The sequence below is a fragment of the Sabethes cyaneus genome, chromosome 1 (genome assembly GCF_943734655.1).
Source record: "Sabethes cyaneus chromosome 1, idSabCyanKW18_F2, whole genome shotgun sequence".
Lineage (NCBI taxonomy): Eukaryota > Metazoa > Arthropoda > Insecta > Diptera > Culicidae > Sabethes > Sabethes cyaneus.
Window position 1 is genome coordinate 142,486,167 of NC_071353.1, and position 27,621 is coordinate 142,513,787.

Here is a 27,621-nt window from a genome sequence, read left to right on the forward strand (position 1 = left end):
GAGTGGAAAACAACCGCTTGCGTTATGTGGGTAGGCAGGAGCCTCTTTATGATCTATTAAAAAACGTTTGACGAAAAGCACGCTTCACTGTCCACACACAAAATTGACTCTATTTAGCAACAACCGATGCAACGCTGATTATTACCTCCAGCGTACAATGTCAAAGCTTTACGAGTTTTGACGCAGTAAAATGTGCCATTTAAAGGATGGAGCACTAATGAAACATGAACGAGCATTTTGATTAATTATTTCAATGAACTACGGGAATGAGAGGAGTAAGTAGATTAGGTCTATTGGGCACTTAGAGAAAACCCAAATTTAAACCACATACTGTTGAAAGAATACTTTTGCTGTACTGACTGTTACAATTTTGATTGACTGTGCAGCTTTGCGAAAAGAAACATCTTGTTTCGCTGACCACATAAAATGGGTGAGCAGTGATGTGAAGTGATAGAACATAAATTACGAACGCTCACGTGAAAACATCAACTACGAACGATACACAACTAAGTCCTTACGAACAACAGATGTCGGGTTTGGAGACATCTAACCTCCGTGGATCCGTCCGTTGGCGATCGCCTACGAGGTAAGGAATTTTGCTGGTGAATTTCAACAGCTTGCCAGGGTCGTTGGTGTTTCATGGAGATTTTTATGGGAAACCTGTTTCTGGTTCATGTCTTGCACGCAGGAACATCACTGCAAATTGCAAATTGGCCTTTGCTGTTTGACAGTTAAGCTCCCGTTTCAACTGCAGTAACTGCAGTGTGGGTCGATCAAAGCATCTTACGTTCAAGAAAAAGATTAAAATCAAAGCCTACCGTGATGCAGGCGTCTCTAACAGAGCACTGGGATGGAATATTTTTCGAGAACTCACGGCTGTTTGGAAGCTACCTGAAAAAATTGCGATAAATTTAGCCGTATCTAGAGACGTGGTGGAAAGAACAGGAAGCCAAAATTGCCGTGACCCAGAAAAGAGTAGCATCACAAATTTGTACAGAGTTGGAACTTCCGGACACTACACGTCGAGTACAACAATTTCTCCCAAGCAAAAAGTATATCTCTTGAACCGGTGAATGAAAGAATGTTGTTTCTCCAGATAGGCCGAATGGCTGGGTACGTTTGCGCAATTATCTGGAAGTTACGATGAGCAGGAACTATGGTGGACATGTACTGAGGAGATTTTTCCTTTAAAGGAAGGCTTCCTTTGGCATGCATTACAACGAAAATAAAGCCGAAGGATTACGCAGAAATGCTGGAGCAAAAGCAAAGCCATGGGTATAAACGTCCTGTTGAGAACTTGACCCTTCTTTATCGACAGATTTCGCAGCCGGCTATTAGAGTACAGGACAATTACGGGACTAGTGCAACGATCCTACTGACTCTATCTAGCAAGCACCGCCTAGCTGAGATTCGAGCATACGAACACTGGCTTGTTAGGCCAACATCGTACCCCAAAACTAACTGGGCTGGAAATGCTGGAGATAAACTTGATTAAACACGGCGAGGCATTGATGGGTCCAGACTTTGTTTTCCAGTAAGATAATGCTGCAATCCACAACTCAAAACTAACAAAACAGTGGTTTCCCGATCAGGATGCCAGCTCTTGGTTATACATTCGTTTTATAACATATTATGTTTGCGGAAACAAGTTTTATATGTCGAGACTCGAGATAAAGGATTGCAAGTCGTCCGAAAATTGTTACGCCGACGTCCAGAAGCGCAAGTTTAACCGCAGGTCGCTCGTAGATATTGGATGGAATCCTCACCGTTGCACTGCGTACTTGACCGTTCTTACGGTTGATCTCCACTACTCGTCCCTTGAGCCACGAGTTCCGAGACAGATTGGTGTACGGCACAAAGGACTTAGAACTCAATAAGACATGATTGGGAGTCAACGCTTCACTCTCACTGTCCTCGATAAGCACATTTGTTCCTCAGCACTTCGTCCGTCGGCAATCTAGGAAGTTTCACGTTGTATAGCGTCTTTTTCACGGATTACTCCAACCTCTCCCAACTTCCTCCTATGTGAATGAAGGCTACTTGGCGGTAAAAAGGTCCATTTAGTGGTCGGTGCTACGATGTTTTCCAACAATTTTTTTGGTCCATTTCGCGTAGAACTTCGCACAGCTTCGTCCTGCTCCAACGAAATTTGTTCCTCGATCGCTGCAAATCTCAATAGGTGTTCCCCGTCGGGTTTCAAAGTACGGGCGCAAGGCCATAATACAAGAGCTGCTAGTGAGCGAGAGAATGGTTTCTATATGAACAGCACGTACTACCAGGCATGCAACGAGCACGTCCCACCTCTTTTCGGTACGTCTTCCAACTACAACTTGCATGGGACCAAAATAGTCAATTCCGACATAAGAGAACGGTGGCGAATATGCAGCGAGCCACCCCAGTGGATAGTCCGCCATGAAGGGTTGTTGCGAATTGGCACCGGCGTTCTTGCACTGCTGGCGTTCTCGGCGAACTTTGTAGCAGATTCTTCGTAGCTTCGCCAGCAGAATGGGTTTGGCAGTCGATGCATCGATGAACTGGCAGCCAGCCACGCACTTCGATCTCGTCGGTGAAAGGCGACAGCCTGTAGATTGAGCTGCTTTCGGAGTCGGTGCTCGTCTAACTGCAGTGGTCGTCTCGGGATACGTCAGCAACGAAATTTCTTCGCTGAACGCGCCTCGCTCTCCGCTGCTGCGAGTTCCATCTGACTGAGCACTCCAGTAGACAAATTAGTGCGCTGTATCTGGAGAAATCTTTGACTCACAGCTAGCGTGGACGTTTATCGGCAGGTTTATCTTGTTATCGATTGATCCATGATTCGTCGGCTGTAGCCGCAGGACGCTGTATCGTCTATGATCCGAATACAACCAACACAGTACGTCACGCGAATCAGACAAGAAGAACCGTCCTCGAGGCGCTATTCGATGGGTTTCTCCTATACTTTTCGCTAGACGCATACCGACCACTGTCGGTTGAAGCTCCAACCGGGGAAAAGAAATGTACTTCAGCGGGGCAACTCGAGTCTTAGCCGTCACGAAAGTACATTCTATGACACCGCGTTCGCTAGCATCGACTAAAACGTGCAGCTGGATCACGTTGGTTTCGACTGATGAGGAAATTAACGTACGGTAGCACCGAGAAACAGCAACTGATTCAACCTCCTGCAATACGTTGAGCCTCGCTCTCCTTTTGACGAGCTGCTCATCGGCCATTGGCTACATCAGAAACTAGAAGACTGAGACTTTGCGGATCAGAAACTAGCATCAGAGTTCGTAGCAGGTGTCACTGACTGTATCTCACTACATTCCGAGTACCTTTTCGGTCCTCAAATCTGCGTTCTGGTTCAGCTTTTTCTGATTCGTCCGGAGTATTACTTAACCATTATTAGCGAAGATACTCCCAATCCCAACGACTGTAAATAAAACATTATCTATAGAGAAGCGTTTGGTACTGGAAGTCCACGCTTTCTTCCTTCTTCTTGATTTCAAGGAGTTGATCCGACCGTTGACAAGATTGGCTGCTTTAATATAAGATTAGATTAGATTTTTAACCAAAGTGTTCCACTTTCTTTCGCGTTCGGTTGCGTCACTAAAAATGGCCAGATTTTGAACGTTTACAACTCGGTACTTTTCAACCAATTCGATACATATTTGTATCGGTCGGTCAGAAATCTTTCTACGAATTGCACAGTACAGTGAAAATAATTGATTTTTAAAAGTTCACTATTGATAAGCATTAGAATTCTAATAGCAGAATCAAATAGAAAAAAAATTTTTTACCCATATTTGAGATTCTACCAATTCTAAGACGCTCAATACAGATTTTCAAAATACACTTTTTTTCAATTTAATCACTAAAATTACGGTCTGTCTGACAAAGGATACTTGCATCGTTAGCTAGATTGAATAGAATTTATAACACTGATCAAGAAGTCTGTGAATAATTTCTGTTTAAAAGATTTTTTAGTGCTATTTTGTATTCCAAAACATCAATCCGCAAATCACAGAAATAAAAACATGACGTCCGCGTGCACGCAATGCTTACTAAGATTATCACGAATATTCTTGGTACGTCAATTTTGACACTTTCAGCTAGAACGATGCTGAAGAGATAACAACTGATTGCGGTCTAAAAACAACCGGATGTGCTCTATTGATTGACCGGATTCATTTAGCATAAATGAGAAAGCAAAATAATGACATCAACAAAAAAGGACTTAACTGTGATAACGATTTGGATTGCCGAGGTGAGTAATACTATCACTTATTCCAACTAGCACTCCAATTTAGTCATTTGAGTAAAGTTCCAAGAAATTTCGTCATTATTCTCTTCCCGGTGTAATTAATCTGAAGCTCCCAATATAAATAACCAAACGTTCTACTCACCCTTATGAAGCAGAACGACGCCTCCGGATCTTTTCCTTTCGACTTTTCCTCCATCGTTGACAAACGTTACCGAATTAGCACAGAATGGCTAATCTCGGCTGGAATCTAGCCAGAAGAGATAAGACTCTGGTCTGGTGCTTCGATGCCACGGCCGATAACAAATTTACGCAGTGACGCTCGCTTTTAATCAACGCTTTTTTACAGCGGCACTACTAGGAAACCATTCAATCAACTTCACTACGCCTTAAAATGGCAGGCTCGGAATGCACACTCTTCACTTGTCACTTTTACTGCAGGCACAAAGAATTTCTTCCTAAATTTCTCAATTTCCGTTCAATTTTTTTTCGTTTTACACTTCCTTTTTCTTCCGAAATAATTTTACCTGTTTTCTTCGAGCTTCTTGCACGCGAATTCCGTACCAATTGCACCCGCACACCTAATGAGACACCCGATACCGGTCTTTTTCTTTGACTCCCGACGACGCACCGGACGGTACACTAGCAGGCAGAGCAGCCAAAAGTGAAGCCCAGAAATGGCACAGAATTTTATTTCCTTTTGTGACCTTTCCTGTGTTCTGGTTTCGTTTTAGTTAGGTCCAACACTTGCCCTCCCTTTTCCGTCACTTGCCAGTCCTCTCGCTCACAGGTAGACACCACTTCACCACATGTTCCGGGCTGGGTTCTGGCGTGGGCGTGATTGACGCTATTATGCGACCACCGCCTGCCACACAAGCCGATATACTTCAATACCTATGTGTGATTCCCTTATAGCATACGCCACCCCCGAATTAAACCCATTCAACCGAGGTGTGCGCGGTTTTGCAGGCTCTCTCGAAAACAAACTATGAATCAGCAAAGGTTGCACCACACAAAAGAACACAATGGGCCACTCCAAGTCTTCCGAACACTGCGGACACCACGGACACGTAACGTCTTTTGAATCTGCTTAGCTGCTGCAGTGATGCTGCGAAATTATTAATCAAATCTAACGAAGTGACCCACCGGATAGTATCCACTTTGTGTGATTCAGTGGATTCAGTCAGTAGCGGCAATTTGCACACACCCGTTCTCCGTACTATCACACGTTCCGTCGACGAATGTTTTTCCACAACTCACGCGCGTTTTTTTCTTCACACCTACGATAAGAAAGACGCAAAACAGAGCGGCACCGAGGAATAAAACAAATAGACAACAAGCTTGTCCGCACAACAAATCGTTACTGCTGAACTCCCGATGGTTGAAGCTGAGCCGAGGGCGATAAAACAACGTTCAACCGACAGCTCGAGCTCGTTGCTCGGTTTGAATGAAACAGCAAACAGGTATTGAACGGTTGTGTGAGTGTATTGTTTTGATTTGGCGCACCTTATTTTGCGCCAGTGCCAGTAGTGAGAGTTATTCTGTTGTCGGAGCCGCCATGCGGCCGGAACTGGAAACTATATACGGTAGCTACGTCGTAATCTACATTCAGGATGTTTTGTTTTTCTATTTTTCGAACATCTTCTAAATGGTATTAAAAATTATTCATGACAAAAACATTCGTTACACCAATCTATTTAAACAAACTTTTACCAGCTCACTGTTTTCAATGATAATAACATACTCGAAACTTCATGTCAATACACCTTGATTTTAAGTCGTATTTGTCGCAATCGCACAGCGATGTGGCGATTGAAGCAGTGGTGACACAAGAGACAGACGATGAAGAACATCCAATCTGTTACTTTTCACAGAAACAGTCATCCTCCGAACGAAAATATCCTTGACAAAGCGGGAATGCATAGCGGTAATTCGTGCAGTGGAAAAATTTCGGCGTTACATTGAAGGCGTACACTTCACTGTCTACCGCGGCGACGCAGCGCTTAACAACCACAAATCGATGAAACGACATTTATGAATCGTTGGCTACTCCGGCTTTGTTGACTTGGAGCCAACGGGGGGAGAAGTACAAGAACGGTCCGAGTTTTGAATAACAATATTTGTGGGTATTGTGTATTAAAATCTTCGTTTAGTGTTCTTGTATCTCTTTAACTTTTAACTTTTAACTTTCAACCTCCTGCTCTTTTCTTTACTTTAGCTTTTCGCATGAAAACGTGACACGTGTCTCTGCATGTACTATACACCTCCGCGGAAAGCAGCTGAGCTGAGATTACTCCTGAATCGTAATTGTTATGTTTTAATCTATTATCGTCTGTTGCATGTTACTTTGTAAATGGCTTACCGTTAAGAATATAATTTTAATTAGGTTTTCAAATTATCACTTATCACAAGTGTTCAATAGATCGGTTACTAAATTTTAAGGTTAGCCTAAGAGAATTAACTTATTAGCAATAGTTTACACATTTAAGCATGTATTGTTACCAATTAAGTAGGCATCGATTTAGTATTAAGTAGCCTTTAAGTATAACTTGTATATAAAGATAGATTTAAGTAGTTTTAAGTAGCAAATTAACAAATTTTACGCCGCTCGTAGAAAAAGATCACGACACCACTATCTGCTTTGTCTGAATGATGACCACGCTATCGGATATCGCTAGTGACAGTTGTCTCGTTGAGCGAGTTTATTGTTCGTTTCGCCCGGCCAAGATTGATACATCTGAAGGTCGCCGTAGTGAGATGCGCCGACCGAGGGGTCGTAACACTCCCCCCCGGGTACGCCAGGTTCCTGGCTTACCTGTCTGTCGCGTCGAACATCTAGTATGGCGAGCTTCGTCGCGGGACGCTCGTAGACTCCTGACATTGTTTGCACCACTGCAGACCTTACCTGGCCGTCCTTACTCTGGTTGACCGCGATTATACGCCCCTTCGGCCAACAACTGCGGGGAAGAGCTGGGTCTACCACTACAGCAACATCGTTCACCTCTATCGGCTTTACCTCGCTGAACCACTTAGTTCGCTTTGTTAGATCCGGCATGTAGTCTCGCACCCATCGTTGCCAAAAGATGTTAGCCTCTACCTGCGAAGCGCACCAGGATCGTCGCAAAGCCACTGCACGGTTGTCTAGAGTTGACGCCGGTTTGAAACCACTCGAGGAACCCAGGAGGAAGTGGTTTGGCGTCAGAACTGGAGCATCTGGGTCTTCCACCGGGACATGCGTTAACGGTCGCGAGTTGATCGTATTCTCCACTTCGATCAGCATGTTGCGCAGTGATTCGTCGGTCGGATTCCGTACTGGACGTATTGCTGCCAAGTTCCTCTTCACCGTCTGCACAAGCCTTTCCCAGGCTCCTCCCATATGCGGTGAGGCTGGGGGAAGGAAAACCCATTCGGTATCTGGACTCACGATCTCTCGAACGACTGCTTCTTGGTCCATCTCTTGGAGGGCCGCCTTCAGCTCTTTGCTCGCTGCCGTGAAATTCGTTCCGCGATCACTATAGATTTTAATTGGTACGCCTCGCCTTGCCATCATGTTTCTCAATGCTATTATGCAAGAGTCTGCACTGAGTGAGTGCGCGACTTCTAAGTGTATCGCGCGCACTGTTAAGCACGTCGTTAGCACACCCCAACGTTTCTCAACTCTACGCCCTACCACCACATTAATCGGACCGAAATAGTCAACCCCAACAAAGGAGAAAGGTCTCGTAAACGCCGCCAGTCTTGCTTCCGGTAGATCACCCATTGGGGGAGGTTGTGGAACTGCTTTCTCATTCTTACACATCTGGCACCCTGCTTTGACTTTGTCGAACAGCTGTTTCAACCTCGGAATCCGGTAGACATGCCGCAGCTCGTTCAAGACAGTGGTGTGATTCCTGTGATGGAACCGTTCGTGACAGTCCTTCACCACTAACCAAGCTACGTAATTGCTCTGCGATAAGATTATTGGATTACGTGCATCCATCGAGGCGTACTCGCACGCGCTGATCCTACCGTGCATCCGTAGAACTTGGTGCTCGTCGAGGAAAGGGTTTAGCTTGTATATCGAACTGGCCTTCATCAACGACTTCTTGGACTTTTCTGCGCTCGCGAGAATCCTGATTTCATCTGGATATGATTCTGCTCGTGCTTGTCGAAATAGGAAAATAGATGCCTGCCGCAGCTCGTCCGCCGTAAGCAGGCCATCCCTTCGTGACAATTTGTCGATCACGCAACGAAAATTGTGTTTGACGCGCAGCACTACTGCAGTGGCTCGAAGCAAATTCTGCCAACGGGAGAACCGTCGTACGTCAATCACTGAAGGTGGACTTGCTATGTGATGGAAGAGATTCGCGCGGAGTTCCTCATTTGTCGAGCTGCTCTTATGTGAATCCACAGGCCAGTATTCATTGTGCTCCCACAAGAACTTCGGTCCCGTAAACCATCTGCTTTCCTCTGTAAGATCTGGTTGCCGCTCCCACTTGGTAGCGTCGTCCGCTACGTTGTCCTTCGTGTTGATATACCTCCAATCTGTCATTTCTGTCGTCTCAAGAATCTCGCTAACACGGGCTGCGACGAATTGTGAATACCGGCGGCGGTCTGATCGTATCCAGCACAGTACGTCACGAGAATCGCTCCAAAAAACTCGTTTGTCGATCTTGTATGTTAAGGACTTGGAGATTCGGTCCGCCAGCCGGACTCCGATGACCGCCGCCTTCAACTCCAGTCTGGGAATGGAGACGAACTTGAGGGGAGACACCCGTGCTTTTGCGCCCACTATGGCACATTCCACAGAGCTACCCTGCTCGATGCGTAGATAGACTACAGCGGCGAATCCAGAGAGACTTGCGTCGACGAACGTGTGCAACTGGATATTAGTTTCTGGAGTTAGCGATGTGATAGAGCGATAACAACGAGGAATCCTGACGTATTGCACTTTAGGTAAAACCTCGATCCACTTCTCCCACTTCTCGTTGAGACTGTCCGGAATTTCGTCGTCCCAATCGATGCCGCATCTCCATATCTCCTGGAATAGAACCTTCAAGTAGACGAGCACGTTGGATATCAATCCTAGTGGATCAAAGACGGCCATGAGCGTTCGTAAAACCTCCCTCTTCGTGGGTTTACGCGTTCCAGCTAACAGGTCACGGTCGTGTTTCACCGAGAGCTTGTACGTGAACGTATCTGTAGCCGTGCACCACCACATTCCTAGGACCTTTTCTGTTCCCAGCTCTGGTCCCAGGTTGAGATTCTTCTCGTCGGTCTTCGTCTCCTTCATTGCTTCCACCACCGCTGGCGAGTTTGAGATCCAATTGCGCATTTCGAGTCCCGCTTGAGCGTGAACGTGCTTTACGTCTTTCGCCAACTGAATTGCCTCCTCTTCCGTTTCCACGCTCGCCAACATGTCGTCCACGTAATGCTGTTTTATAATCGTCTGTGCTGCTTGCGGGTACTGGCCTGCGAAATTGCTCGCGTTGAGATTTTTCACGTACTGTGCACAGGATGGTGAACAGGAGGTTCCGAATGGCATAACCTGTGTTACATACGTGCTAGGTTCGCCCTTTCCGTCGTCACTCCACAGTACTCGAAGGCAGTGTTGATCTCGCGCGGCCATCAGCATCTGCAGGTACATCTCCCTAACGTCACCACTAAGTCCAATTCGAAATTCGCGGAACCGGTAGAGAACGTAGTCCAGCGGAGTCAGCAAGTCCGGCCCTTTCAGCAGCATGGAATTGAGCGATACGCCGTTTGTCATTGCTGCTGCGTCCCAAACAAACCTGACTTTCCCCGGCTTATTCGGGTTGATAACCGGGAACAGCGGAAGATACCACACTCGTTCTTGCGGTTTCTGTAGTTCCTCGTTCGACAGCTTCCTTATGTACCCTTTCCGCCGATAGTCATCGATCTTCGCACGCAATACTTCGGCTAGCTTCGGCTGCTTCTTCATCCTATTCTCAAGGCAGTGGAACCGTCGCAGAGCCGCTGGTTTGCTGTTAGGTAGATGGACTTTGTCGTACTTCCACAGTAGATGTACTTCGTATCTTCCGCTATCTGTTTGGGTGACAGACTGTAAAAGCTGTTGGGCACGTTCTTCTTCACCAGAGATCAGAGGCTTTTTCGACTTACAGATGCCCAGACCTTCCAAAGAAAAGTACTCCTGAATTGATTGCTGCAGTATGTGATCGGACGATTCGCTGCATGGACAGAATTCCACTGAATGGTATCCTACTAACGAGTCAGTTGTACTGGAGCCTCCGTGTACAATCCAGCCCAGACGAGTTTTCGTTGCAATCGGCTCGAACATATTTCCTTCCCTTCCCTTAAGCGGTAGCGTGATGTTGGCATTGTCGATCCCGATTAGGATTCGAGGTTGTACATTGTTGTACGATTCGATAGGAATTCCCCGCAGGTGCCGGTATCGTTTAGCTAATTGGTGCACATCCACCGTCTGATGGAATAGATCCAGGTTGCAAATAGTATGAACTCCTCGTAGGCAGTATTTCTTCTGGATTTCTCCCGTTCCAGATACGTCGATGTCGAGTTTTAGTGAATCATTTTCCAGCCGGCGCTTGTTCCCGGTCCACTTCAGGCACAGTGGCTCCGGGTTTCCTTTCAATCCCAATTCTTGGACTAGGGATGCATCAACCAACGTAAGAGATGAGCCATCATCTAGGAAGGCGTACGTCTTGATGGATTTCTTCGGGCCATGAATGACCACCGGGACAACACGGAACAGTCCTTGGTTAGTCGACTTGTGGTGAGCATTGCACTCACGCACCGATGTGTTTTGAGTGCCTGCGTTGGAGTTCTGACCCTTACTGGAAGATGGGTTCGATCCCGCTCCATCCCGTTGGTAGTTGTGCAAAAGTTCATGGTGTTTGAACGTACAGCCGTTCTTTCCGCACACTTGTAGGGATTTGCAGCTGCCCTTATGCTTCTTGAGACATTTTCTGCAAAGCATGAACTCCTTGATAATCGCCCATCGAGCATTGTACGAAAGCTCGTTGAATCGCTGGCACTTCTCCAACTTCGGACAATTTCCTTTACAAGCTACGCAGCCACCTGAGGAAGACGGACCGGATGGATTCCCTTTCGCTCGATGATCCGGTTTCTCCTTCGGATTGTCAGAGCTCTCCTCACTGTGCGTGTTGACGTAAGCTGAGTTCTTCTTGTTTCCTCGACCGGGAACCGCTTCACTGCAAGTCAGTCGTGCGATTGGACAAACTGTCTCTGCTAACTGGTACAGCCAAGCTGAAAATGCTGTCAGGTTTACCCGAGGTAAATCGCGGCGATGCTTGGCCCAGTCAACCTTGAAGGAAGGCGGTAGCTTGTCTACAAGCTCGTGCAGCAGAGCTACGTTGTAGGTGTATTCTTCAAGCTGACAAGCTTCGATAGTCGCACAGAGGTTCTGTACAGCCAGAGAATACTCGACGAGAGTGTCCAGTTTGTCGGCCTTCGGCGCTGGTGTGCAGTGAATCTTAGATAAGGTTCTGCACGATGACTTCTGGATTTCCAAACAGCATCTTTAAGGTAGATATTATACCTGGGACATTCCCAGGATGCATAAGTCTACACTTTACTGCTTCGTGTGCCTTGCCTTTAAGGCATTTTTACAATCGGACCAGGTTTTCCTCCGACGTGTATCTACACAGGTTGGTCGTTGTTGTGAACGTTGAGTAAAACAACGGCCATTCTTCCGGAGTACCGCTGAATGAGGGAAGATCCCGCGAAACTGCTTGGCGAGCAGCGATTTGCTTGCGTGTTAAATTAATATCGTCTTCCTCTTCAATTGAAGTCTGCCTTGGTGTTGAGCGCCGTCTCGGGAAAAAACCACCTTCTGCATTCTCTATCCTTTGGTTGGAAATTGGTTGCATATTTTGTGGCATTTCCTGTGGATGAGTTGACGCGACAGCTGGAGTGGAACGGCGTTGGATTCTCTGTGAAAGTTGTTCCGGAACAACGTCAGCCCGTGGACAGTGCGTATCCTGTACATTCGCATTAACCGTCTCACTTATCCACTCAGAAACTCGTTGATTCGATCGCTCTTCCTCGACATCAGCAACAGGCGTGGTTTCGCGGACCATCTTCGTCATCAACTCGTGTCGCTTACGCAGATACTGACGCCGATTAGTTTCTTCCTCTTCCTGTATTTTCCTCTCGTCGTCCAAAATCTGCAACTCCATTTGCAACTGTCTCTGCTTGACGGACTGTCCGAAAATTGCTGCGGAATGCTGGCTCAAGTTATCCTCCAAAACTTGTTGGGCTTTCGGGGGATTATTAGTATGCACTGGATTCGGCAAAGGTTTCTGCGATCTTTCTATTGGAACAGTATTTGGAACTACATTTGGTATCGATGGAATCGGCTGAGTAAAACTAAATGGCACTGTGTTACACATATCATAAGTATTCACTCCCGGTAGTGACGCGTACGGATTTGACCAGCAGGACGATGGCACTGACGGCATAGTGCAAACAACTTGCATAGGCTGACAAGGAGGTATCGAATAAAGGGGTGGCATAAACGAATAGGGTGGCAATAAGGCATTTGACGATATCAAAGAATGTGGTGGCATGAAATAGTGGGGCGGCATTTGAGAAACGGGTGGCATAGTAATGTTTTGCCCAATCGTAGGGTAAACTGTATTTGTCGGAAACATAGAGGTGACAACCATGCTCGTCACCATATCGGCGGCAGTACTCAACGGTGCCACACTGCTAGTGCTTATCGGGCTAAGTGTACTTACAGACGGTACCGGCAGGGGAATATATTTCGTCGACTTTTTGTTCTTGGTTTGCTGCTTCTCCATACAGACTGAGCAAAGCCAATCGTGATTCTCGACGTCTTGGTTGACCCCTACGCAGTCGAAGTGGTACCAGTCATCACACATGTCACACTGGACCATTCGGGAATTATCCAACTCGTTGCATGCCTGACAAGCATTCGGCGTCATCTCGTTGGTACCTCACGCTTCCGATTCATCCCGTTGCTTTGGCATCGTAATCTCGCCCAGAGATAAACGAAGATTTTAAATTGTTGACTTGGAGCCAACGGGGGGAGAAGTACAAGAACGGTCCGAGTTTTGAATAACAATATTTGTGGGTATTGTGTATTAAAATCTTCGTTTAGTGTTCTTGTATCTCTTTAACTTTTAACTTTCAACCTCCTGCCCTTTTCTTCACTTTAGCTTTTCGCATGAAAACGTGACACGTGTCTCTGCATGTACTATACACCTCCGCGAAAAGCAGCTGAGCTGAGATTACTCCTGAATCGTAATTGTTATGTTTTAATCTATTATCGTCTGTTGCATGTTACTTTGTAAATGGCTTGCCGTTAAGAATATAATTTTAATTAGGTTTTCAAATTATCACTTATCACAAGTGTTCAATAGATCGGTTACTAAATTTTAAGGTTAGCCTAAGAGAATTAACTTATTAGCAATAGTTTACACATTTAAGCATGTATTGTTACCAATTAAGTAGGCATAGATTTAGTATTAAGTAGCCTTTAAGTATAACTTGTATATAAAGATAGATTTAAGTAGTTTTAAGTAGCAAATTAACAAATTTTACGCCGCTCGTAGAAAAAGATCACGACACCACTATCTGCTTTGTCTGAATGATGACCACGCTATCGGATATTGCTAGTGACAGTTGTCTCGTTGAGCGAGTTTATTGTTCGTTTCGCCCGGCCAAGATTGATCCATCTGAAGGTCGCCGTAGTGAGATGCGCCGACCGAGGGGTCGTAACAGGCTTAATGCATTCGGTTTCGAAATTAAATACCGAAAGGGACGCGTGGCCGTCGTCCCACATACACTCTCAAGAATTATAACCAGCCTGGTGTTTGCCGTCTTACTTATGTCCGCCGGTCCGGCAGAAAAAAGGGATGAAATCAGAGATCTCCACTATTGACGGTTACCCGCCATGGCTTTTACCCGTCGCCAGGACAGGTTCTCATCTACAGATTGGATGTCTTTGGCCAAGCTGCGTCGCCATGAGCCTCTGGGCATGCCTCTTCTACGCTGTCCTTGCGGATTCTAGTCGAGTGCTTCTCTGCAAAACTCGTTCGCTCCTTTTCTCAAGCAATCTCCGATCCACTTACATTCCAATTTCTGTTGCTATCGGCCGTTGATGACATCGACGAGTTCCTCATTGGATATCCGGTTGTCGGTCCACCAGGCACGAATGATATATTGCAGGCACCGGCTAATGCCTGCAGTTTTTGCTTTGTCTCCGCTGATACGCACCACGCTTCGCAGGCATGCAGCAGTACAGATTTAACGTTTGAATAGAAAATTCGGGTTTTCGTATATAGAATGATCTGGTTTGAGCGCCAGATGTTTCGCAGACCAGCAAAGGCGCCCCTGGCCTTTCTGATCCGTGCGACTATATCAGTCTTGGTACCACCATTGGGCATTGTCTGGCTACCAAAATATTGAAAGGCGTCTACCTGCTCAACTTGTTGTCCCGCTACTGTGAAGTTGGTGGGATTGTCAGTGTTCACTGCCATAGACTTAGTTTTTGCTCATTGATTTAGAGACCTGCTGCTTGGGAGCTCTCGGAGAGGTCATCTAACATGCTCTGCATATCGTTTCGGCGTGGTGCGAGTAAGACAATGTCGGCGTCTAGGTCGATCATTCAGCTGCTTCATCGTTAGAGGATTTCAGGGTAATCCTCGATTTGGTCTACTGTCAATCTCTCCAACTAATATCTTATCCATAACAGAAACAGCAACGGTATTGGGTCGGACAAGGCACCGTTTGGGCAAAACCTTGTACAAGAAGGCTATTTATCTGGCAGTTAAAGCTCTCTTATTCCTGCAGGTCGGCAGCATTTATTGGCGCATACCACTGACAACGATTATACATTCGTTTGTCGGTTTCCGCTTCATCAGGGTCGCATGTGCCCCTGGGTTCATCAGGAATCCAACCCCCTTTTCTCGAGTAGCATCTTCACCTCGTATGCCAGAGTAGAGTAGGGAAGACTTGCCTGGATTATGTCTTGTGTTCTAGTGTCGTGGCTAGCGGACCTCGCTCAGCCCCAGAATTTTAGGCTTCAAGCGACCAGCTTCCCTTGCAATACCAATAACAGAACTCTTCGCGTCCGACCTGTGCATCTGTATTTCCGATGTTACGTCCTGGACACTCTCCATGTCCTTCCAAGAAGATCGTTGAACTCCTCTTTTACTTCATAGGGCTTGTCGTGCGTACATTTATCAGGCTATAGGGTAACCAACGTATTTTGGACCCCAACAGTAGCTGTACATAATTTGGACACTTACAGAAAAATCAAATGGAAGTGTCCAAATTATGTACAGCTGCTGATGGGGTCCAAAATAGGTTGGTTACCCTAGTTAAAGAATTTGCCGTTAATCCTAAACACGCATAGACGGTCATTAAACCACCTAATGATGCGCTTCATTTGTATTCCATGTAATATGAATCCGACTTCATGCTCTGCTTTATTGCCGACACCATAGTAGATGTAACACTTGAATATCGTGCCCGCAATAGGATCTGCTGCGCGGAATTCGCGTCTACCTGACCATGTCCTTAAGATTGTAAAACTGGGTACGTTAGTTAAATACCTAATTTCAAGGGATGCGAAAATTTCACGCAATCTTCATAGATGTTTAAGTTCATATACCCAATCATATACGGTTTACCAAAATATATAGTATTCAAATAAAATATATAGTACCGAAATATAAATTATATGGACATATAAGATTATAAAAATACAATAGAACAATCTCACCAGCAATCCTTTGAATAAATATAGTTGCGCCATTCGATTTTGCATCAGTACTTCTAAAATATTCATGTGCACTATTTCAACTAATTACGGCCAATGTTTTCATTATACAATAGAAGGCGTTTGATGAGCTGAAACGAAACAAATGACTACAATAATATACATAAGGGCTTACCTGTTAATCAGGCCGTGAGGCTCACCCGTCTGCCCAAAACCACCGTGGTGAGATTAGGTTATTAGGTTGCTGGCTCAGAGACTCAATTTTAGTGTTAAAGTATTAATGGGTGTGGCCACCTGGAGGCGCTTGGTACGAGCTTGCGTGAGATGGGCAAAGCTATGTTGGACACTTTCACCTTTCTTGTGCACGTTGGGCTTCGTTCGTTTATATTCGCTATGATCCCGTTAGAACTTGGTGTTGCCGGTAGAGTGAGGATCGGCGATCTCAGCCGCTTTCCACGTCTTGCAAACGTACTTTAGATGTAACAATTCAGTATTGCTTACTGATATGGCCAGTCGTGAGTTTCTCGTATTTTCTACGGCAAGAAATCCAGTCTTCAGGTTATAATCATTTTCATTGCCAATAATCGTTAGAGTGTGTTTGTGTGTTAATTTTAATTCGGTGTCACATTATGCGCCTGTTTTTATGTTTTTTTTGTGATTCGCTTCAATTGTGTGTGTATGTGAGACGTCCCGAAATGTTGCTTTTTTACCAGCTAATTTTACAAAATATAATTCATATTCTAAAACTGTGTCTCCGTACTACGTAGTGTGTGTTGCGACTACTACAACTATTATTATAGGCTATCTCTGTTATCAACAGCTGTGTGTAGCAATAATGATGTTTCGTTTTCTGTATTTTATCACCTTTGCATCGTTTCAAATTTTCCTTCTCCCAGTTTTACGTTGTCTTACGACGGATGATACCTACAATATTATAAGGACAGAACAGTGCTGCACGTTGGACGTAACTGTTTTTGGGTCAACGGACGTGCGTTTGTGTTTAAGAATAGTCTTCTATTGTATCGATGGAACGGAATACGGAATAAATATGTATGTGGATGTGTAATTGCACTCTCTCGCTCTTTTCTCTCTCTAGTGACGTTTGTCTCCGATATAAAATTAAATTAAGATTAATGAAATGCAAAACATTAAGTACCTTGTTATGTTCGCATTGCTACCACTTCAGGTTTCAGGGGTGTGTTCGTATGTGCCAACACTCTACGCATACTTTCGTTATTGTACTGTCTAGTTGTTTGCCAATTAAGTAGCTAAATGCGTTGCTAAATTAAACTAAACTAAGTTAGAGGCCAAAAATACTAATAGTTATAGCCGTAAAAATACTTCGGATGGAATAGAATATTTTAGGTGGAAAAATCAGTAAAAAGATTGAAAATTTCAGGTAAAATATGAATAAAAGCCGGTTTTAGTTAATTATAAAATTGCACGCAGCAACTCAAAAGTTGGACGGAACGGGAATCCTCTTACTTATCTCTTACAAAAACTGTTAACTGTAAGAGAGGTAAAAGATCACCAATTTCTCTTTGGAGCGTAAAAATTCTAAGCAATTCGAATATTATAGAAAATTGCTGCTCTTTCGGAGAACTTAAAGTTGCAGAAGTAAAATATTTCATACTAAAAATCAGCAGTTATTCATCTTTGTCATATCAAAAACTGTTGCAACATTAATTCGAAACGTCGCACTCAACGAAATGCCTCCAAAACTTAATCGCTGTGTCACTAACCATAGATTCTCGTGTCTCACATGTTCCCCAATTACTATAAATAAGACCAATTTCTAAACAAATCAAACATCAAAATAATCTCATCACTTTGTTTGGTTACCATTTTTCTTTCAGTTTTGCCGAAATAAAGGGTTTTCCCTCGGGGGCGGTCAGTCCCGCCGTTTAAAAAAGCTTTAAGCATGACCCCGTAGTATTCAAGATATAACGAGATGATATTTTCTCCCTTGTCAGTCCAAATCAACCGCTTACCACTCCTCCTCTTCGTCGTCACGTAACGCGTTCCGCCACTCCTTCTAGGCATCTTCGACATTGCCACCGCCAATGGGTCGCAGCACGATTCTTGGATCCGGGTCGAGCATCCGGTCGGATTCCTCGGCACTGCTCAGGCAGGAATCCTTATTGTCGGGCATTAGGTTCCGTCGCTCTTCGTCCTCCTGGCGGGTCGGAATCTCCGAAACCGGTGCGTACTGCGTGTGCGACACCAGCGGATCCGTGCTCGGATTGAGCGCCAGGATCTGACCGCCACTGTTGCCCTGCAGCTGCCGAGCGAGTCCTTGTTTCTTCGTCAGGGCGCACGGGCAGACGCAGTTTCGGCGCCAGTCCGCTACTTTGATGTACAGGCCTGCACAGTTGTTGATGGGATGTGGGGAACACAAAAACATTGGAAACTAGAGAATAAGAAGATTGGAACAAATTTATGATGCAATTACCGAGTAGGGCAAATCCGAGAAGCGTTATGAAGACACCTGCCACAATCAAACCGATGTCGAGTTCTTCCTCCGGAATGTTGTCCCCATCTGGATGCGCTTCCGGGTGCTGTTCCGTGTCACTGTAGTCAGCTGAGCCGCTGGCAATCATGGCGATGCCTTAAAATGAAAATAGTTTGGTTTTCTTTAAAATAATGTCTGCAACAGACATTCAGTGGAGAATAACGGAAAGGGCGTTTTGCAATTTGCTTAAATCTAATCTAATCTGCTTAATCTAGTCTAACTGCTGTGACTAGAGAAAAATCATTCAATCATGTGAGGTGTCTGTGCCACATTGTGCCAATTTAGATACCAGTCTTTCCATGTACGCATTCTGTGACTAACTTACAACTTACAACGACGTGTAAATAAGAGACTGTTCGAGTTTACTAAATTCTACCTTTTGCCTTTCTACTATATTTCAACAGAGTTGCATTTTCACTACCTACACTAACCGCTCCCAAGCACCACCTAAATGAGGTCGCTATTTCTCACTTCCTAGAAAGTTTGTGACTCGATTACTGCGGATTTCAACAGAAGTTCTAATGAACCGGCACACGACGACTAGCTTGTCACGACCAGTGTCATACCTGGAAGCGCACCACCCATCGGGATAACATTTTGCATATTGCAACATATAATAGGGTCTGCCAATCGAGTTTACGCTTGCTCAAGTGAATTTACAATTTGATATAATAAATCTATAAAGATTCGTTCCCGCAGTTTGGTTGCTTGCGGCCATGGCTGTGGTGGAGCATGCGGTGGTGTCTACGAATGGGTGGCACAGTTGTTGCACTTTTTGACAAAATCTTCAAAGGTGTAGTCGATTTTCGGCCAGAAAACGTTACTGCGAGCGACAGGTTTTGTTCTCTCGATTCCAGGATGAAGTTGCTCGATGAAATTGCTTCAGAATATGATGGCGAAGGTTGCCATCATATTCTTCGGTGCTTCGAGCACCATCTTCGGTGCTGGAGCACCTACTTTAGGACTGGATAATTGAGTGTAGCGTTTTGAAGCACATTGAAAGTCACTGGTAACGAATTGACCGCTACATTCAATGGAACTTCGATGTCTTCCTTTAACAGGATAGTAGCGATGATGAAGTTTTCATCTGGTTTCGTGTGACTGTCGATCAGGTGTGAAAATACAGCCGCATAACCAAATTGGCATAACCAAGCGATTTGCTGTATGTGGCGAAATGCACATCAACCAGCGTTAAGCCTTGTTTCTACCATTGACTGTGTCCAACTTCGACTTGAGTCGAGCAGGTCTGATTGTAGCATTTGCTTGTTCTTTTCAATCGACTACTGGCATGATGAAGACCAATGGAACTGGACATCCTTCTTCAAGAATACATTTAGTGGATGTCGATACATTTGCCGTACAAACTTCAAGTGAACGTTGACAACACCCAGGAAGAAACGAAGACTGGCGACATCGGGTGGTGCTGGCATCTTGGTTATTGCTTCAACTTTACCTGGAGCTTGACGCAAACCATTGGCATTGACGATGCCCCACATATTCGATCTGCTGTTGAAGAATGCTGCATTTTTCTTCCCGAAGATTGAATCCGTACTCTTCCATCCTCTTGAAAAATGCCTCCAACTTAGTTCTTTGCTGTATACCGTAATGTCAACCGGAACCGGCTAGAAGTAATTGTTTGGCTCCAGAGTAGCGTTCAGTCTAGTGGAAAAGTCGGTACAGATACGTACTTTTCCGTTTGGCTTCTTCACAGAACGAAAGGAGCGACACATCACTTATGGTTCTTACAAAACATTAAAAAACATAAAAGTACCTCTTTCGCTAACCGGTTTCGGGTTTGATCCAACTCATCTACGGAGCGGTGGTCGACTGCATACGTATTGTGATTTGTTGTCTGCTACAGATGCAGTTTCGTCAGTTGGAGAGAGGCAATGAGATGAGCGCCTCATCTTCATTCATTAAAAGCCGATCTGCGGTGCTGATGTACATCGATTCCCACGCATTCAAATGAGAGGATTTTCTCGCGTTTTTAGGGAGCTTTGCGTTCTCCCAATCAATTTCATGCTGGATGCAGATAGAATGCATCGCTACACTCGACTCGTTGCTCCTTTCATTTTCCACAGCTTTTTTATGTTCTTTTAGCCGAGTTTTAAATTTTCGACGGGTTTGTCCAATATACACCGCTGGGCAATCCTTACAGGGGATTTCGTAGATACCCGACCGTTCTTCAGGCGGAACTTTATCTTTTTGATTGTTTAGAAGCTTCTGCAATGTATTACCGCTTTTAAGAACCACATGGAAACCGTGTCGCTTGAGAATTTTCCTAATGTGGTTCGTCACTTCAGGGTAAAATGGCAAACTGATTCTATGGATTTGCTCTTTTTCCGGCTGTAAAGTGGTGGTGTCTTGACGCTGTTTTTTACGGATATGTTTCCGTAAAAAACGCTTTGTGTAAATTTTTGGCTTCCGGCTGCAAAAGTCCTCCCTCTCGATGAGTATATTGACCAGGCGGTGCGCCATAGAGTGAAAGGCTGCTTGTTTTTGGGCCCCGAAGTGATTCGAGTCCGTAGTAATGTAGCGATCTGTAGATGTTGGTTTGCGGAAAATGCTGAACTTCAGAGTATTGTCTTCCTTTTTGGTAATCAGCAGATCCAAAAATGGTAACTTTCCATCTACTTCTCGCTCCAAGGTGAATTTTATTTTTTCATGCTGGGTGTTTAACCAATTTAGTGTTTGGGGTAGGTAGCGTTCTTTAACTATAGCGTAGATATCGTCGACATGCCGTTTCCACACACGTGGGAAAAGTTTTTCCGTTGTCAGCTTATCCTCAAAATCACTCATAAAGAGTTCCGCCAGAAGTGGAGAAATTTTACTACCCATGCTAAGGCCGTGGATTTGTTTGTAGTATCTGCCTCCAAACACAAAATAATTTTGATCCATGCACTGTTTTGCTATGGAAACATAAGCCTCTATGTGGTTGTGTGGGGCTCGGCTACGTCCTAAATGATATCGTAGGCTTTGAAGAGCATCTGGTACTGGCACGCTTGGGAATAGAGCACTAACATCAAACGACACCAGAATTTCTCCCCTTTTTACTACCACATCCTCTAGTTGACTCGTAAGTTCGACGGAATTCTTCACACTCTTACCGTGTAAAACAGGATTCGACGAAATGGGTCGCATGGCTAACGGGTTTTTGTGTATCTTTGGTAGGCAGTATAGCGTTGCCACCTTCGGGTTTGACACTAGAAACTTTCGGTGTAGTTTTTCTTCTCCCATCATGTGAACCACTTTTTGACGTGTGAAGTTTGCTTCTTCAATCATGCTATTCAGCGGGTCTTTAGGGTTACCGTTTTTAAATTTACACTCTTCATACAGGCCTAATTCGATCATATCAAGCACGTGCGCATCATAATCCTGCTTATCCATTATCACCACAGCATTTCCTTTGTCTACACGGGAATACAGAACGTCACGGGCTTTCAGTTTTTGAACTGTGCACCACTCATCGAACCGGGACGGCTTTGTTTTAGTACTTGAATCTATGTGTAGGAGAGCACTTTTTATATCGTGACGCGCAGCTGATTTTGACGGAGTATCAGTAAACTGGATCGCACTTTCAACGTTCAGATTCTAGCTTGGGAGACAGTTTGGTCAGAGTTTGGACGTCAGAGAAAAAGGTCGTCGTATTTCTGGAACCGCCGGTCAAACCCACAACCATTCTCGGGAACGTAACGAAACTCACGAATATTGAACGCCAACGATTGAATGATGAACTCGGGGCTGCTCGCTGGCCGGGCCGATTCTCCTTGGTTGTTCAAGCGTTCCAGCATGGTCAGTGTTGCGAAGCCCACACTCGTGTGGTCTAATTTTGTCTCACACCCGTACTCATTTAAACGAACACGCCGGTATAAGCATCCCTTTCGGACTTTCGCTCATGTTTATTGATGCGCTGCGACCGTTCACGTCCAGAATTTTCCATAGCTCTTGTCAGTTTACACTATCATATGCAGTTTTGAAATCAATGAACAGGGGAATTCGTGGCACTTCTGGAGGATCTGCCGCAGCGTGAAAGTTTAGACCATTGTAGACCAACCCTCCATGAAACCGGTTTGATAATTTCCCGCCGATCTATTGGCTATTAGGGATAGTCGATGGAAGATGACTTGGTAAGCACTCTATAGGTGGCTTTCAGGATAGTGATCGCTCGGTAATTCTCACTATCCAGCTTATCGCCTTTCTCGATAGATAGGGCAATTAACCCCCTTTTTTCCGCTCCTGCGGTAGTCGTTCCGTATTGTAAATCTTGACAATCAATTGATACAAACATCTTTCCCGGGCCCTTTTTAATAAATTCCGTTCCAAAGACATCTTTTCCTGCTGCTTTGTTGTTCTTCAGCCATGGTTTGTTTAATGGTTTGTTTAACTTCGCTTATTGATGACGCTTGCACATTTATGTTGCTTGCTGCACCAACGAAGTCACATCCACCACTATCATGGTCTACCGCCTGTACGCTATTCAAGTGTTTATCGTAGCACTGCTTTCATTTTTTGATAACCGCACGGTCCTCAGTCAAAAATATACCCTCATCTTTATCGCTGCACATTTCAGCCCGCGGCACAAAGCCTTTGCGAGATTCGTTGAGTCTCCATTTGCTGCCTTTTCGTCATTCTTTTGTTGTCGTTTCATCGTCTTATTGTTGTCTCTTCGAGACCTTTTCCACGTCCTTTGCCATTTATTTGTTGCCTTTCTTCGCAATCGTAGTCTTTTTATAATCTCTCTTCCGTGCTTTTTGTCGCTTTTTAATCGTTTTTTCAATCGTTTTATCGCTTTTGCCGTTTTCCACGTGTTGTTATTGCTGTTTTGGTGTCTTTTCGTCTTCATTTTGACTTCTTTTCTTCGTTGTTTCATATCATTGTATTGTCCTTTGTTGTTGTTTCGCCGTCTTTTTTTGTATTTTAGGCACTTTTTTGTCATTTTCCCTAGTCCTGTTTGTTGGTTTTTCCGTCGTCTTTCTGTCGTATATTCGATATCATCTCATCGTCTTTTTTGTCGCTTTTTAAATGTCTTTTCGTCGTGGTTTTAATTGTTTTTGTCGTTTATTTGCTACCTTTCTGTCATTATTTTGTCGTCTTTTCGTCATCTATCGTTGTCTTTTCAATAACTTTACTCCATCTTTTATCATCTATTTATGGTCTTCCCTTTGCATTTGGTCTTTTTACCTGCTCTGTCGTATTTTTGTTGTTTTTCATGGTCTTTTTACTACCGTTTTATTGCATTGCGTCGTTTTTTATCTCTGTTTTTGGTATTAATCGAGGTATGACGCTGGCGTTTCTATTTTGGTACCTTTTTATCGTCTTTTCTTAGTTTTTAATTATTTTTCGGTAATCTTTTGTTGACGTTTCTCCGTTTGTTTTTTGTTGTCTTTTCGTTACTTCTTTGCTATTTTTTGTCGTCCAAAAATGTTTTCTTTTTACTGCCTTTTCGTCGTCCTGTCATTGTTTTAGTGTCGTCTGGGTCACAATGTCTGTTAAACAGGTTGTAGCCCAAAATTGAAATGCTCCTGACGTATTTCATATAAGTTTCAAGCATATAATTTGTAATATATAACTAATTTGACATTTTTGTTTGCTAGGTATAACAATTGTTTTTGTAACTCTTTTTTATTTAAAACTGTTCTGATTCAAACTTCGAACACTTAAGCTATGCTGAAAAATTCTAACATTGAAAAACACTAAAAAACTGCTATTCGGTTTTGATTCAAACTTCGAACACTTTCATGGTCGACATTCAAAGCTCGAATATTTCAGTCTCAGACATCGATCACTTGTATTACTTTGAAAAGTATTAATGTTTTTAGTGGCATTCAACTTAAATAAGTGAAGTTTCATCCTTTTTCTAAACACTGTCTTTTTAAATCCACCTAACAGTATGATTTAAATTTTTCACACAATAATTGGTTTCAATCCGTACTTCTGCAGTCAATTGCTAATATTTTCAAACTCCATGTAACACATCTAAAGCAAGTTAACTTTGTACAGCTTTACAATACAGATAATTCATTTTCCCGAAGGAAAATCCGGAAAAACCGGATATTACTCGTGGGTATTCGATGTTTGAATCACACCTCAAAACGTGATTCAAACTTCGAACACTTTTTATTTATCTAATATCTTAATAATGCATGAAATATTGTATTTTAACTATGCTTTAGTACGTATATATTTTGCACTTACCTAATAATCGCGAAGTGGGAAGGTAAATGTCCTAAAATTGGTATAAAAATGCAAACGAAAAAACAGCTACTTTTGCACCAAACGCTAAGCGTATGCGAACGAAGTTAAAATCTGAGTTCTCACTTTTTTCCAGCGCCTGCTGATTTCTTACAAGGAGTCCTACTGGTCAATGTCATGCCTCTCCGGATAGAGGACATTCTAACGAACACGGTGGTGTACAATAAGCATAATATTTTATCATATTAGCGATACTACGAGCATTTTATTCTGAAGTGTTCGAAGTTTAAGATTGTTCTAAGTTTGAATCAGAACGGTACATACCTACTATTCAGTGCCTACTATTATTTTCATACATTTTAAAGGCGTCTTTGAATATTTTCTCTAAAAAAGTTTGAATTAAACTGCTTAAATATTACAGACGAAACAGCACTACATTTATAACAACCACAAACCAGTTGTACGTATAATCGGTTGTTCTAAAAATACCGGTATTTACACAGCCTTTCAAGTCTTCTAAACGATACCGCAACGCAATGCTACAGCACGCTTCCAAAACAAAAACGGCGCAATTTGTGCCTTCCTACAACCTCAAGAGGAGAGCCTTGAAAAGCTTTACCTACTTTTTCGATAGCAACCATGACCTTCCACACCCCAGTAGCCAGGAAACGAAAGGGAAAAACTACCACCCACAATGTTCTCCCACTGTCACACGCACTCGTTAGTGACATTTCTCCCAAACAATTTCAAGAATAGCACCCACGAAAATAGCCATATGGCTAACCGTTCCCGTCTCGTGCCCTCCAAACTTACCGGCAGCCAGTGAAATGAGTCCAAAAATAAGCACCGACACCTGGGCGGCAGGTTTCCGGAGCATCTTCAGCGACGAGGCGGCTGCCGTTTGGGCTAGCAGGCCTCCTCCACCACCACCGCCACCACCACTACCACCGCCTGCACCGGGGCGTGTTTCATAGGAAACCGTCGTCGGCTGATAAACGGGACCACTTCCGGGCATTGCGCTGAGTTCCTATTTCGAGAAGCCACGTAGAACGAAAGAAAAACACAAATCAATTTATTCACCCTGTTCAATGGGCTGGGCACCTCAATACTCAACGAACCTTTTCCTTTTTTCCAAACAAGTGCAATATGCAACTCAGATCGTGATCGTGAAGTAATTTACTGACTTCTGTCTGGTTCGAAGAATGTTGTAAACGTGTGTTATTTCTGATTCATTCAATCGTTGAAAACATCAATGCAGGGGGCCAAGGATAGTTACTCCCTTGTTCTTTCAACGTTTCACTTTACCTCACACTCTTGAGTAAGCTGAAGAACGTGAATAATTACAAGTTTTGCCTTAATTTCTAGTAGCACTCGTTATAACGTTGGTGTTAGTATTAGCACTGGTAGTATTCCCTCTTTTATGCTCTTCCACGGTTTTTCGTTCGTGCTTCGTCGACACTTGTACAAGTATAGCAACTTATGTTTTGTGTTCCAGCTTTGCCTAATTTGGAGGCTCTTGCTTTCGCTGTATGCCTCCTCTTTCTGTTCGCGAAACTTCCGATTCGGTGTGGATTTGGATTGAATGATGATGACGTTCAGGCTTTCCAGCTGAAACTTTTTTCACGATATCACGAGCAACTGAAGTGAAGACAATGTGATTCTATCCAGAACTCCAACACTTTAAAGGCGAACCTTGTCTCCGTCCACTCCGCCGTGTACTTTTTGAGCTGTTTTGTAACGCGAAAACCAATTTTCCAACGCACCAAACCCCCGTTCTACTCTTCCAGTCTTGTTGACGCTTGACTCACTGTGACAGAAATAGAGGTGTGTGTTGTGTACAGGGTACTGTTATTCCAATTCGAAAATCCGAAGCAAAGCGAGAATGCATTCGAATTATCTCATTTACATAAAATTAAGGTACAGACGCAAATATCAGCCTCATCACAACGCAGAGACGCAAAGAAACGATTATGGGACAAAACTACTGAGTGCACCCTGCTTCGAAATTCTTATCATATTTCGTGAAATGCGCAGGCTAAATTTTAATGGCGCTCGCAAGACAAAATGTTCGCTCGCGGCGCTGCAGATGCAAAAGAGATTATAGAGGCCGGAGTCAGTGATTTATTTTGGATTTATTGCATCGTTTAAAAAATGGACGAAAATTGTTCGCCCTTCTCGCCGTGATATACAGATATTTATGCGAATGAGGAAAATATTTCAATTTAGGAATTTCTATTATTTTGGATAACATTCATTTTTAATTTTTTTTATTTCCAAAATATTCCGGACATAACACAATCTGGAAAACCCATCATTTTCTAACTCATTTAATTTTTCGGTCATAATTCAATGAACGTGTTCGAATATATGATATAGATATATATTTATACATTTTCAGCATTGGCGTTAATGGAAGTATAATAAGCTTCTTAAGGTGCGTTTAGATTTAGATTGTCAACATGTGGCATGCAACTTTTTCCAAACGGATGCCCGATGTGTCAACAAACAACTATGGCAACGTATTACGAATGTTCAGATGGCGACAGAAGCAACATGTTGTCAAAATATTGTCCAATTATTATTTAAGCCAATATTTTTGGTTGCTTAATCTATTTTCAGAGAGCGAAATAAGGCGCTATATTCTTGGCCAATTGCAACCTGGCTTCTGGTCTAAAGGCCATTAGTTCATCCCCGAGGGTCCAGATTATCACTTAACCTTTATTACCAAAGATACTTCCAACGACTATAAGTAAATCATTATCTATATGGCAAGCGTTTGGTACGGGTGGTCCACGCTTTCTTGGCCAGCAGTCGCATGCTCACTGCGGCAACGCGCCAAAACAGAGAGAGATACAGAGAGACTAGAGCTGCGGAAAAAAGAATCCATCGTCTAAAGAAACGCGAGTACGAGAAGCACGTGCGCGCCGGCGCAGA

The 27,621-nt window shown here is 43.9% G+C and overlaps 3 protein-coding genes across 3 annotated transcripts in view; all 3 read right to left on the reverse strand.

The window, feature by feature from the left end:
- Positions 1-5,567, reverse strand: part of LOC128734721 (rhophilin-2) — a 149,993-nt gene extending 144,426 nt beyond the window's left edge. Inside the window, exon 1 of the mRNA XM_053829046.1 lies at positions 4,383-5,567. Coding sequence (XP_053685021.1) covers positions 4,383-4,436 — 54 coding nt within the window. The 5' untranslated portion in view covers positions 4,437-5,567. The remainder of the gene's footprint in view (positions 1-4,382) is intronic.
- A 1,344-nt stretch (positions 5,568-6,911) lies between these two features.
- Positions 6,912-13,182, reverse strand: LOC128746321 (uncharacterized). Its single transcript, XM_053843371.1, has 2 exons — positions 11,846-13,182; positions 6,912-11,754 (listed from the first exon to the last, which is right to left on the reverse strand). The coding sequence occupies exons 1-2, from the start codon at positions 13,180-13,182 to the stop codon at positions 6,912-6,914; spliced, it is 6,180 nt and encodes a 2,059-aa protein (XP_053699346.1).
- Positions 13,183-16,543: 3,361 nt separating this feature from the next.
- LOC128738056 (uncharacterized) lies at positions 16,544-26,534 on the reverse strand. Its single transcript, XM_053832885.1, has 4 exons — positions 25,806-26,534; positions 25,501-25,714; positions 18,436-18,591; positions 16,544-18,347 (listed from the first exon to the last, which is right to left on the reverse strand). The coding sequence occupies exons 2-4, from the start codon at positions 25,700-25,702 to the stop codon at positions 18,019-18,021; spliced, it is 687 nt and encodes a 228-aa protein (XP_053688860.1). The 5' UTR covers positions 25,703-25,714; positions 25,806-26,534; the 3' UTR covers positions 16,544-18,018.
- Between the last annotated feature and the right edge of the window lie 1,087 nt (positions 26,535-27,621).

Coding starts and splice junctions, on each gene's coding strand:
- LOC128746321 (XM_053843371.1), bottom strand. CDS start 13,182: ATGACGCCGAATGCTTGTCAGGCATGCAACGAGTTGGATAATTCCCGA. Junction 11,755..11,845: donor GAGGAAAACCTGGTCCGATT/GTAAAAATGCCT, acceptor TCTACCTTAAAG/ATGCTGTTTGGAAATCCAGA.
- LOC128738056 (XM_053832885.1), bottom strand. CDS start 25,702: ATGCCCGGAAGTGGTCCCGTTTATCAGCCGACGACGGTTTCCTATGAA. Junction 18,592..25,500: donor ACTCATTTCACTGGCTGCCG/GTAAGTTTGGAG, acceptor TTTCATTTTAAG/GCATCGCCATGATTGCCAGC. Junction 18,348..18,435: donor TCTCGGATTTGCCCTACTCG/GTAATTGCATCA, acceptor ACAACTGTGCAG/GCCTGTACATCAAAGTAGCG.